Below are 14,304 nucleotides of genomic sequence, written 5' to 3' on the forward strand. Positions count from 1 at the left end.
TAATTATAACAATTCATGTGAGTTGTTATCTGATAAATGTGTAAAACTATACTGTAGTGTGTGTTTCAAAACACATGCAGTAAAGAGGCTGTACTCTGAACAGTACTTCTAAGAATGTCCTGGTAGGTTTTAAGTAAACATTTTCATATTATGAAGTTGATTATATTATCTTTAACTTGCATGCATTTGTGCATGCTAAGTTGCTTCAGTCATGTCTGACTCTGCATGACCCTATGTACTGTAGGGGCAAGAAAGTGTTCATTGTGGAGGTCCACATGAAGGACCTCAGAGGGAGATGAGACATTTCAGAGATAGATGGTATATACTACTGAAACCTTAGGTCAAGTAAGGATTCTTACACTGAGGTGGTTTTAATCTTCTTCCTATAAAGTTTATATAACTGTGGACTTATTGGAATTCTCTAGTAGAACATACATTCTCTACGAGGGATATAACTTCCAAGCGGTGGAAATTGGTTCTTGGGAGTGGGCAAAAAACTTCTCATATGTATAAAGCACAGATATATATATACTGCCCCTGAATAGATACACAATAAATCTTTGGAATTAAAAATTCATGAGTGGACAAGAGAATTAGGGAAAAAACTGTCTGAAAAAAGGCTTCTTAAAGGAGAAATAATGAAAACTGTGGAGAAACACTTCAATTATAGGTATATTTCTAGGAGGAAATAGAAATATACAAAGTTTATACAAAGAGAAATAATGGATGGTAGCTGGAGAAGGCAATGGCACCCCACTCCAGTACTCTTGCCTGGAGAATCCCAGGGACGGGGGAGCCTGGTGGGCTGCCATCTATGGGGTCTCGCAGAGTCAGAGACGACTGAAGTGACACGGCAGCAACAGCAGCAGCAGCAGCTCAGACGGTAAAGAATCTGCCTATAATATGGGAGACCCAGGTTCAATCCCTGGGCTGAGATCCCCTGGAGAAGGAAATGGCAACCCACTCCAGTATTCTTGCTTGGAAAACCCCATGGACAGAGGAGCCTGAAGGGCTACAGTCCATGGGGTCACGTAGAGTCAGACATGACAGAGAGATGAACACTTTAGCTTTTCCTAAGCATTGTAAGTTACAATGGTTTCTACAAATTATCATCAAATGTAATGAAAAGACAGAAGGAAATCATGAAGACGAAATAGCAAAAGAAATTGAGCATTACCATTATGCTTTGTTACATAAGCTATAAATAAGCAATATTTTTATTTCAGTTTTTTAAAAATAAAAGTCATTTGTAATAGTTTTCTTGAAATAATGTCTTCAGTGGTTTTTGAAAAACAGTCGAATATTTATAAAATATGTCTATGGACTTTCTAGGAAACATTAAGAGGGTTTCAAATGAGCTTATTTAAATTTAAACTAAATGAGCTTTATTTAATTTTTGTCATTTTAAAAAATATAGAAGAATCAGCACTGTCCTCGAATTTGGCTTCACACTCAAACAGCACAAAGTGGCTCCATGAGAAAGAGACATCATTAATAAGGGAAAAAAAGAGCGATTGCATCATGGCAGCACGTATGTGCCAGGAATCTGAACATTGTGCTCTTTTGTATGAGAGTTTCAAGAAAACCTGCAGGAGGGAATCAGAACAATGCAAGACCCTTGATGGACACTACTTCTGCTCAGCATTAAGAGAAAATCTGCAAGAAACAATCTTGTGGAATTGTCAGTGCAGTGACCCTTTGAAAGCAGAGTGCACTGAAATTTGGAAAAGTTTGTCTGAGGACATTTGCATAAAGGATGCTCAAATAAATCCAGTTCCATCCTTCACTGAAGACAATAAAAATGAACTCAACCTGGGCATTGTTTCAGGTCAGTATTTAAGGGAAGAATTTTAGAATCTTAAGTATAATCACAAGTACCAACTGACTAAAGAATAATTTCTTATTCCAGCTGTCATTTCTGCCTGTGTTTCTCCCAGAAAGTGAAAAAAATTTAAATATATATATTACTATGACTGTGTCTAAAAGGGATTATGCAGAAAGATGGAAATGCCAAAATGTTTTAAACTAATGTGAGCTTTATTCATCCATTCATTGAACAAGTATTTATAAGACAGTGAAAATGTGCTAAGTCCTAAGTCTGGTTGATTTTAAAAAAACAATGCAATAATAACACTGCCCTTCATTTTAAAAACTTATTGTTTTTAAGGGATTTAAAAATTAAAGAAATAGATAATATAGTAAGGGATGATTACTTATTTATCTAACAGATATTTCTTTGGTGCCTACCATGTCCTTGGCTCTGTTCTAAGACCTGGGGGGAAAACAGTTAACAAAGCAAACAAAAATCACACACACACACACACAAATCATTGTTCTCTAGGACCTTATATTCTTAACTGAGGAGTGTCCTGGTTAGTTTCTTTGGTAACAGACACTGAGACAGAGGTTTGCATACAAAATAGTATTAGGCTGGGGGCTCAGGAACAAAATCTAGGATGAAGTGGGAAAAGCAGGATTAGGGGGTGGGACAAATTGAAATGCAAGGCAATTACCACAGCAAACTTAGTTGACTCCACAAGAAGTTTAGCCCTGGAATGGCCCTTTAGAGATGCTGCCTCTTTGAGCCCCTCAAATGGACTAGTCCTTAACATAGGAGCTATCCCCTGGAAAAGTCTGTCCCCCGAGGTGTGGCAACTTCCTTTTAATGGGGCACTGCCTGACAAAGACCAGCAGTTGGGAAAGTGAGTATCAAGATCACCAAAGCGGGGATCTTAGTAATAGGCTGTTCAGCTCAGTTTAGTTCAGTCGCTCAGTCATGTCTGACTCTTTGCGACCCCATGGACTGCAGGACGCCAGGCCTCCCTGTCCATCACCAACTCCCAGAGTCCACCCAAACTCATGTCCATTGAGTCAGTGATGCCATCCAACCATCTCATCCTCTGTCATCCCCTTCTCCTCCTGCTCTCAATCTTTCCTAGCATCAGGGTCTTTTCAAATGAGTCAGCTCTTCCCATCAGATGGCCAAAGTATTGGAGTTTCAGCTTCAACATCAGTCCTTCCAATGAACACCCAGGGCTGATCTCTTTAGGATGGACTGGTTGGATCTCCTTGGGACTCTCAAGGGTCTTCTCTAACACCACAGTTCAAAAGCATCAGTAAGAGCATATTAACAAGATAAAAGATTTGGAGAGTATATTTTAAATGGTATGACAGAATGAATGCTACCAAAGGGGAGATATGGTGGGATGGGGCTATAAATTAGGAGCTTGGGATTAACATAAACACACACTACTATATATAAAATAAGTAACCAACAAGGACCTACTGTGTAGCACAGGAAACTCTACACAAAATTCTGTAATAATCTATGTGGAAGAAGAACCTGGAAAAGAATGATTATGTGTATAACTGAATCACTTTGCTGTACACCTGAAACTAATACAACATTGTAAATTAACTATACTCCAATAAAATATAAAAATGAATTAAATTAAAAAAATAAAAATAAACAGTATGAATGCTAAGGAGGAAAATAATACAGGTAGGGGCAAAAGGAAGTCTGAGTGGGTGGTTTGTAATTTTAATAGGATGGCCAGGAAGTCGTTCTGAAGAAATTAATGTTTGAGTAAAGACAGAAAGAGGCAAGGGATGAGTCATGTGGGTATTTGGGGAAAGAGAACTTCGGGCAGCAGAAATAGCTCAAGGTGAGCTGGGAATGGTCTTGAAGAAGAGCAAAGATGACACTACAGGTAGAGATGAGAGAGCAGGGTTTGAGATGCAGGAGATGAGACCAGAAATAAAATAGGGGCAGGATCGTGAAGGGCTTTGTAGGTCATTTCAAAATTGAGGGGTTTGAGCCAGAGTAGTATCATGGTCTGATGTATATCTTTAAGAGGAAAACTCTGGATTTTGTGTTGACAGTTGACTGAAGAGAAGCAAATGCCCACGTTGGAAGACCGATTAGGAAATTTATATAATGAGACAGCAAAAAGATGATGGGTGTTGGAACAGTGTGGACAGCTGTCAGAGTCTTAGTATGCTTGATACGAGTGGATCACATGGGGATGCAACAACAAAAGAGAATCAATATTTATTCCAAGGTTTTTGTCCTGAGTAATTAGAAAGGATGTGGTTACCATTATTTTCATTGACTAACATGGGAACAACTATAGGAAGAAGAGGCTTTGGGAGTGAGACAGAGGAGAGGTCAGGAGTCAGCCTGGGATGTGGTAAGTATGAAATGTTTATTAGATACCCAAGCGGAGATATCAAATAGACAGTTCTCAGTATGGAATTGAAGCCTAAAATGCTTTGCACGACACATAGAAATGAGATCTGCACTGCAGGTATAAAGCAGGAGGTCATTCACTGGTGGGTGGCAAATGGGATCATGGCAGAAGGTGAGGTCAACATAGAAATGCGTGGTGTCTTGGACTAGAGAAGTAGAAGGGTGAGAAGATAGCAGAGTCTGCATATATTTCAATATTAGTGGATCAAGAAGAGGGAACACTGTGTTTTAAAATTACAGTATAGTTGCTTTACAATGGTGTGTTAGTTTCTGCTGTACAATGAAATGAATCAGCTGTGTGTGTGTGTGTGTGTGTGTGTGTATCTCCCTTCCCTCTTGGACCTCTCTCGTACCTATCAACTCCATCCCATCCATCTAGGTCACCACAGAAGACCAAACTAATTCCCCAAGCTACCTAGCAGCTTCCCACCAGCCATCTGTTTTACACACGTCAAGGCACACACATCAATCCCAATCTCTCCGTTTATCTCTCTATGCCCCATGTCCACATAACTGTTCTCTATGTCTGTGTCTCTATTCCTACCTTGTAAATGAGTTCATCTGTACCATTTTTCTAGAGTCCACATATATGCGTTAATACACAATATTTATGTTTCTCTTTCCATCTTACTTCACTCTACATGGCAGACTCTAGTCCATCCACATTTCTACAGATGCCCCAATTTTTATCTTTTTTTAATGGCCGAGTAATATTCCACTGTATATATGTACAATCACAATGAAGAACAGTATGGAGGTTCCTTAAGAAACTAAAAATAGAGCTACCATATGACAAACAATCCCACTTCTGGGCATATACCCTGAGAAAACCATAATTCAAAAAGACACATGCACCCCAGTGTTTTTTGCAGCACCGTTTACAATAGCCAGGACATGTAAGAAAGCTAAATGTCCATCAACGGATGAATGGATAAAGATGTGGTATATATAAACACTGTGCATTATTTGATATATATGATCATACAACCGAGATGACGTTCTGGTGGGCCCAAGCTTCTCTGTGTTTCCATGACATACTGCGCTTTAGCTCCTTTTCAGCAATTAAGCTACAGTTTAAAATATTCTCCAGAAAAAATGTGAATATACCTATGTATGCACTATTTGAAATTAGAATTTCATGTGCAAACAATTTATTACAGTGCATTACTCGTATTACATAAAATAATATGGATCCAAGATAGAATTTGTTTCCCCATGATAAAATAATTGTTTTTGTAAGAATTGCTAGTTTTTTGAGTGGATTAGTCCACTTGGGCTGCCCTAGTAAAATACCAGAGGTTGGGTGGCTTGAACAACAGAAATTTATTTCCTCATCGTTCTGGAGACTGGAAGTTCCAGACCAAAGTCCAGCAGGGTCAGTTTCTGGTGAGAGCTCTCTTTCTGGCTTGTAAATTCCTTGGCTTCTTGCCAGCTTCTTACAGGACGTTCCCGTGGGATATACACGTGGCCAGGGAAGAGTGAGGAAATTTGCTAATGTCTCTTTTTATGAGAACACTAATCCTACCAGATCAGGGCCCTACATTTAAGACATCATTTCATCTTAATTACTTCCCTAGAGACACCATCTCCCAATACAGTTATATCAGGATTTAGGGCTTCAACTTATGAATCTTGGAAGCAAACAAAATTTAGTTCATAACAATAAGTGAATTCAGTGTTTATTTATATTTTAATGATGGTTTCTTGAATATGTTTTAAACAATGGCACAGTCATACCAAACAGGGCCAAAGCACAGCTATTAACCTATCATAGATGGTCTAGCTAGCCTAGACTTTTGTATCTGTTATAAAAGCTATAGGATTCTCGGAAACTTGCTGATTGGGATTTCATTCAATATGGAAAAGAAGAAGGAACTTCTCCGAAACATAGGAAGGTGGATTCCTGAAGAGACAGTGATTCTTTAGCTGAGACGTAACCAGTAGAGATATGAAAACCGTGTATGATGAGAACAGATGGAACAATGCAAACAGTCTGGAAAGTCTGACACCCTTGGGGGTAAAAAGAATTGTTTTATGATTGTACCATCATATATGTTCATAGATGGGCAGGCAGGGAGCTTGGACAGACAGCTCAAGTCGGGACAAGGTGAATCATGAAGAGACACGTGCCATAGCAGAAATCAATCTCCTAATCAATAACCTGTAATGGAAGCCAATATCTTAATCAACAGCCAGTGGCAAAAAATGAATTTCTTTTTAAAATAAAATCTGATCATAGTCTTCCCCTATCACTTTATGAATATGTGTATTATTTCTCCTTCTATTTTATGGTGATTTTGTTTTCATGTCCCCATTTCCTATATAAGTCTTGACAACAGGTACTGAAAGTTGGTCTTCAATATGGCACCTGGTACATAGTGGGAACTTGACCAATGCTTCTTGAATGAAAGTTTTTTTAGAATTAGATGGTCATCAACCTCTCCAATTCTATAATTATAATTCCTAAAAACTCTGGGAAGCTAAGATAGTCAGAGGTGGAAATAGTCTTTAAATTGCCTTTCAATCTAATTAAGACCTTACTGGCGAAAGCTTTTTTGGTTCAGACAATATTTCTTCTGTTCTCTCTCCCCAGACAGACTCTTTGTTTACTTCTCTGCACATGGCCTAGTCATTAGCATTTGTTTAAATCTTCGAGTAACTGAATACTCAGAACAGAGCTGTTTAACTGACTTGAATGATGTTACAGTGGTTTATTTTTCTTCATCTGTACCTCACTAATTCTGTGTACCAAGGTTAAATAAGGGTTACATGAGCTTATATGTATTTTTACTGGAGTACAGATTGACAAATGTTGTCTACATTCCCCTATTAAATTTAGAAAATTGTTCACTAATAAAATAGTCTCTTTCTTTTTCTTCTAGATAACATAAAAGAGGATAATAAATACAAGTGGAATCGAACCACTCTTTCCTATCATGGTAATGTTTGTAAATATTCATTTTGATTTGCATTGTGAATACTGGACAGTTTAACTTGAAATGTAGTTACTAGGCTTCTTCAAGATATGTCATTACAAAATGAGTTCAGTTGTCCTATACACTCCCCACCATTTCTGGGTCATAATACATGTCCAGTGTAGATGAAAGATGGTTCAAGTAGCCCACTGCTCAGGACCAGTAAGTTTATACCAACTCTGAAAAAAAGAAAAGTAAACAAAATAAACAGGACTATTTGCCAAAAGCAACATAAGGGCACATTGTTGTATTTTGCTCACGGATTTCTCATGGTGTTATGCAGATTCTATATGCACAGCTCTCTGTTTACTTTTCCACAACCTGGATGTACCCTTCCTTCTAGGAAGCAGAGGGGTCCAGTCCTGCCTGGAAGTGGCAGAGGTTTGCGTTGGGGATGCACTCTGCAATGCCCAGCTGGCCCTTTACCTGAAAGCTTGCTCAGCGGATGGAGAGCTGTGTGATGTGAAACACTGCCAAGCAGCCATCCGCTTCTTCTATCAAAATATGCCGTTTAACATTGCCCAGATGTTGGCTTTCTGTGACTGTGCTCCTGCTGATGAGCCTTGTCAACAGGCCAGAGAAGCACTCCGCAGCAGGCCATGTGCAGTGAACAGAGTTCCAACCCCCACCTGCCTCGATGTAATTCACAGCTGCCAAGATGATGAATTATGCAGGTGAGTAAAAACATGCGTACCCTGCTTTCTGATTTGGCACCTTATTTGTTACACTTCAGTCCCAACACTCGATCTCATTCCATTAGCTAGAGTTCCCACCATCATCCAACGTGATGTAAACAAAGCCAGACAATTCACAGTTTTGAGTCTCTGGGACATGTGTAGTATTCTTTTGGAGACTCAAATGCATAATATATTTTGGAAATTTAAAAAAAAAATCATTGTCAGAATTGGGTAATCATGAAATAGCATTATTAATAAAATTACAGATTCAAGTGAGACTCATGAATTGCTTAACAGACCTGGCAGTCAGTTTTATTATTGTGTCAGTTTGATTATTGGCTTTGGGGGGTATGATTATATAAGGCTGATAACCTCTCAGGATTCTGATGAGGTGACCCTTCAAACTTCACAATAAATCTTTTTGTTTTGGGATGGAGATGAGGAAGGGGCTAGAGTTCAGATTCCCTCGCACACATGTGTCGTGGTGTCAGGAATGCACCCCTTCCCCTCTTCCCAGCCTCTCATCCTGGATTCTCAGGGCAGTAATGTTAGTCATTTACTTGTTTATTCAAAAAGCAATTACCAGTCATCTAGTACTATTTTACGCATCTGGTTACAAGATATAACAATGCTTGCCCTGTGGAATGTTTTCAGAGGGTGTAGATAGAAAATAAATAGGGAAAGTGTGTATTATTCACGGTTGTAAATGGGCTTCCCTGGTGCCTAAGATGGTAAAGAATGTGCCTGCAATTCAGGAGATCTGGGTTCAATCCTTGGGTCAGGGAGATGCTCCAGAGAAGGGAATGGCTACCCACTCCAGTATTCTTGCCTGGAGAATTCCATGGACAGAGCAGCCTGGTGGGCAGTTCATGGAGTCACAAAGAATTGGACATGACTGAGTGACTAACATTCCTATATTGTTTGATGATGAGTACTCTGGAGATTCACAAGCACACACACATGCATGTGCAATAAAGGGGAATGTGAAAGGCAGAAAGAATAAAAGAATTGCAGTGTCAGTGGGATGGCCCCAGGAGAGACATTTTATGGGAGTTGAAGAAGCGAGAAAACGAGTTTCTCTCAGTGAGTTTCAGAAAGAAGAGATACCAAACAAAAGCATGAGCCAGTGCCAGGGCAGAAATGTACATGGCGGGCTCTCGTGCAAGGAGGAGAGAGTGTACAAGGCGGAGAGGAACAGGAGATAGGATTTACTCCAAGAACGCAGAGCGATGCTGAGGGATTTTGAGCAGAGGTGTGAATGATCCGCTCAACTTATTAAAATTTCCACTCCAGCTGCTAGTGGAATTTAGACTTTACCTTTGCAGGTAACTCCTCCTGGGAATCTTAAATTGAATCCAACACCCTGAATTTCTCTTTTCCTCACTGTGGTCTTTGATAAACACCTTTCCTTAAAAATTCAAGGCAAATTGATCTTAGGTGTGGTAAGAAAGCCACAGTGAAATGGGCCTCTTTGGAAATAAGTAAGAAGATGGAGGAAAGAATAAAATCAAAACTATCTGTAACATTGGTGTTACCACGTTAAAAGAGCTTTCTTTAAAACCCAGCATTCAGTTGTATAATTATGGGATGAATCTTCTGCTTCCTAGGATAATCATCCCAGGATAATTTAGTTTGCTTGCCTGGTACTTTCTATCAAGGACAGTATTGTTTAATTGTCTTTAAATGAATAAAAATCCATATGTAGTAAATTCACTTAAAGATCAAAGTAAACATTTAGTGTGGAGGAGGGGCTCAGTGTGATAGCTCAAGGAGAAATTTGTGACTTTTGTCACCTGCCTGAACCACTGGAAAATGAGATTTAACGACATCATTTCCTAAAGGGCTGGTTCTTGGTAAAGTGCTTTCCTTCAGCTTTAACTCTCCTCACACCTTCACTGTCAGTCATCCCAGCTTGCAAAGTGGCTCCAGGTCTTGCAAATATTTGTCAAAAAAGACAACTACTTCCTTATAATGCACATTCTATAAGAGAAAGGGTGAAGATCTCAGCAGAATGCTTGAGTTTTTTTTTCCTTCAACTTATCATGCGAATGCCAAAATTCTTAAGAAAGTTTTGTTCGAGGATCTTGTCCTGTAAGTGTTTATCAGTTAGTTTAAGTTTATGAATTATTTCTCTTGAGATGATACTAAAAGTAATGGCAAAAACTATTTTTATAATGCAGTTTACATTTTTCCCAAACTCATTTAAAGCTCAAAAATTCTTATTAAGTGAACTATTATATTTCACTGATTCAAAGATGCAGACTTTTTGCACCTTTTAATTCCCCTAATGTGTTTGGAATTAGCCTTAAGCTCAATGACAGAAAATAAATAAAACATTAAAAAGCATTTAATGAAAACAGTAACTTAATTGCCAAAAAGTGATTTTAGTTGTAATAAAATAATGGTATCACATACAATCAAGGAAATTGGTAAAAATGTTTGCTTACACTAATATTCTCATAGAATATTACTATCTATCATACATTTATCTACACTAGCAGTGAAACCAAATAACATTTTAACCATCCAGGGAACACTTTTTTCTTTAAGTAATCCATGTAAAAATGCCAGATGTCTCCATGATGGGTACCCAGCTTTACCTGATTCCAGTGCCAAGGTACTGGATATTTTACCTTATTAACTTGGAGTGACTTGTACTCAGTTTTCTCAGCATGGCATAACTGAGCTTCCCTATAAAATAAAATATTTTAATGCAAGTGATGGAGTCTGCTGCTATAGACCTTTGAGAAGCTCTGTGATGATTTCTGAAACACACACTCTAGCACGCGCCTCACCTTAGCATCAACACTTTCTCAGATTAACTGGTACAGAGTTGATACTTTTCCTCTACAAGGAATCCTGGATTTCATGACCTCTCCGAAGTGCGTAGTGCAGAGTCTAGAACATGATGGACACATGTACACCCCTGGCTGATTCATGTCAATGTATGGCAAAAACCACTACAATATTGTAAAGTAATTAGCCTCCAATTAAATAAATTAATTTTTAAAATGTCACCTAATTTCCCTCCATTTTTAAGTATCTTGTACTTAATGTGTATAATGTTTTAATGTACAGATACATGTCTTTCCTTATGTAATTTCTATCTTTTACATATTAATTCAGGGATTAAGGACTGTGTGTCTTCTATTTCTTCCCACCATGTGCAAATAGTCTCTTAATGAATACTTTATAGAGGAGATGGAAATATTACACAATATTAGCTGTCAAGATGAAAAGACAAATTCTGTCATTTGCTCAAGCAGATTTTGCCTTAGGGAGATTTCCAGTATTTTTATTAAATTATCGTTAATGTAATTCAGATGGAAAAAAAACTCCCAATGAAAAACAACTTTTTCAGTGAGAGTATTAAGACTTTATCATATATCTTTCCTGCAGAAGTGCTTATATCTGGAGCAAAGCAGAACAGTTAGGTTTTAAAATACAACTTATGTCCCCTGTACAAGACTCCTCAAATTGTAATAGGTCTTAAAACTCCTCTATTTGAAAAGGCCGAAGAAGGTGATATAAAGACTATTTTTTTCAACTAATTTTGCTCAATACAGATATATACACTGGAAAGTGAGATTATATTTTGTCAATTATAAGTGTTTAGGGATTTATAGGAAATTGTTTTTTCATATGTATAAGCTCCAGAAAGTAGTGAAAAAAATGTTTGCTTAGAAGAAATGTTACCTACGTTTTTAGAAACTTCACCATAAACATGTTTAAGTGCCAGAGAATATTCACAAAGTTTGACTATATGTTAGGTCACAGAAGTAAATGTAATACATTCTATATGCAGAAATCACACAGACCACAGTCTCTTATGGTTTACAATGTAACCAGAAATTTACAGCAAAACTAAAACAAAATGATCTACTCTATTTTAACAATTACTCCCTTAGATGGTTAATGTTTCAAATAAAAACCAGAATAAGAAACTGAAGACTATCTAGAAAATAAGCATAATGAAACAGTTATACAGCAAAGCATTTCAAACATAAAGGACAATTCCTATAATATAAAAAATTTATCATATTTATTTTTAAATGATTTAGAAAATGAGTATACCAAAGAGCTTTTATTATATTTTTATTTTTAATTGAATATCCTTCAGTTAGTCAGTTTTTCAAAATTTCAAAATTTTTTTGAATTAAATAACTTTTATGAAGACATAAATCATGCAACAAACTTTATAAAACATACATTTAAGAAAGAATAAATGGCACCTGTCAACCTCATAAATGACAATTAATACTGCCAGTGCTTGCATTTAGATGGAATTTTATATACAATTCTTAATTGCATTAAAGGAACATACTTGTTCTTCTGGATTCAGAATTATATGTTCAAATATTTGCAATATTTTCTAAACGTAAATGTAAATATTATTAATTTTTACCATTGTATTTAAAAGCTGATTCCTTTAAGATGACTTAAAATACAAGATTATTGAAAATGATGCGATTTATGGATTTAAGCAGAGTAGCATCCAGTGGTCATGTGTGGATGTGAGAGTTGGACTGTGAAGAAAGCTGAGTGCCAAAGAATTGATGCTTTTGAACTGTGGTGTTGGAGAAGACTCGAGAGTCTCTTGGACTGCAAGGAGATCCAACTAGTCCATTCTAAAGGAGATCAGTCCTGGGTGTTCTTTGGAAGGACTGATGCCAAAGCTGAAACTCCAATACTTTGGCCACATCATGCGAAGAGCTGACTCACTGGAAAAGACTCTGATGCTGGGAGGGATTGGGGGCAGGAGGAGAAGGGGACGACAGAGGATGAGATGGCTGGATGGCATCACTGACTCGATGGACATGAGTCTGAGTGAACTCCAGGAGTTGGTGATGGACAGGGAGGCCTGGCGTGCTGCGACTCATGGGGTCCCAAAGAGTCAGATATGACTGAGCGACCGAACTGAACGTCATGAAAGCAAGTAAAGTCAGGACAAATGACATATACTCAGAGGCTTTGCATGCACATTTTATAGTGATTTATTCAAGAAAAGGAAAAATAATTATAAGTGATAAGTGTTAAAGACAAAGATTAATATCCTTGGTTCCACTGAGTAGATATCTTCTTACTGTGAAAGTTCCAAATATGAAATTATTGTACATTATCCAGACTTCTATTCAACAGGAATGAAATATGTAGTCAGAAAAGTTATGAATGGATGTGGTTCTAGCAGATTATCTCAGCCATCAAATAAACTCATGTTTTGCTTTAAATTAGCTCATGCTGCCAGAGAACCCCAGAGCATTAATGTTAATTCTAATTATCTGCTTAGAAACATTGAGAAAGAGCACAGGACTTCCCATCCTATGGGAGAACTCTCATGAAAAGTCAGGAGTCTTTTCTGAGATCACTTGGTGGGAGGTAACGGTCAAATATAGTCTCAAAACCATATTCTGTTTCAAAAATTATTGCTAATAAATCTCCCAAATAGTTCATACTGCAAATCATCACCCACTGAAATAAAATTAGTAAGGAAGGAAGAGTCATCAAGGGGATCCTAAACTTAGCCTCTGTCTTTCATCATGAAAGGAAAATAATTCACAAGATTTCTTTAATTTTTCTTCCACTCTCTATTAGGATGTTTGATCATACAAACTTAGTTTCCAGCTATGTTTAGAAGCATCCAGAAGGCATTTTGTTTTATGTCAGGTGGTTCAGAGGGTAAAGCATCTGCCTGCAATGCAGGATCCCTGGGTTGGGAAGATCCCCTAGAGAAGATGGCACCCCACTCCAGTACTCTTGCCTGGAAAATCCCACGCATGGATGAGCCTGGTAGGCTGTGGTCCATTGAGTCGCAAAGAGTTGGACACGACTGAACTACCTCACTTTCTTTCTTTGTCAGGTGAGATATCACTACGTGTTAGTGAGAATTAATGATATTTAGAGACTCATTCCATTTCTTGACTTTTTCCAGGAGGCGCTATAGAACATTCCAGGCAAAGTGCTGGCAGCAGGTGATGAGAAAGTGCCATGAGGATGAGACATGCATTGGTACCTTAAGCAAGCAAGACCTCACTTGCTCTGGAAGTGATGACTGCAAAGCAGCTTACATTGGTACCCTTGGGACGGTCCTTCAAGTGCAGTGCACCTGCAGGACCATTACCCAAAGTGAAGAATCCTTGTGCGAGATTTTTCAGCATATGCTCCACAGAAAATCATGTTTCCGTAAGTTTTATATATATATATATATATCAACATATGGAGAAGGCAATGTAACATATATTCATTTTCTGTATACACCACGAAGTAATAATCTAACATGGAAAATCCATTCACAAAGACAATGCTATGTTTGCTATTCAGTTTTTAAATGTTTCCTGATCATGCTATGTGCATACGCTGTTTTAACTCATTTATCTGCAAGTGACGCATGTTTTTAATTTGTATG

At 37.8% G+C, this 14,304-nt stretch overlaps 1 protein-coding gene across 1 annotated transcript in view; it reads left to right on the forward strand.

Moving 5' to 3' along the window:
- GFRAL (GDNF family receptor alpha like) overlaps positions 1–14,304 on the forward strand; it is an 86,753-nt gene that overhangs the window by 13,433 nt on the left and 59,016 nt on the right. Inside the window, exons 4-6 of the mRNA XM_052648215.1 lie at positions 7,132–7,188; positions 7,568–7,898; positions 13,831–14,081. Coding sequence (XP_052504175.1) covers positions 7,132–7,188; positions 7,568–7,898; positions 13,831–14,081 — 639 coding nt within the window. The remainder of the gene's footprint in view (positions 1–7,131; positions 7,189–7,567; positions 7,899–13,830; positions 14,082–14,304) is intronic.

This window comes from Budorcas taxicolor, chromosome 11 (assembly GCF_023091745.1).
Source record: "Budorcas taxicolor isolate Tak-1 chromosome 11, Takin1.1, whole genome shotgun sequence".
In the NCBI taxonomy this organism is placed as follows: Eukaryota; Metazoa; Chordata; class Mammalia; order Artiodactyla; family Bovidae; genus Budorcas; species Budorcas taxicolor.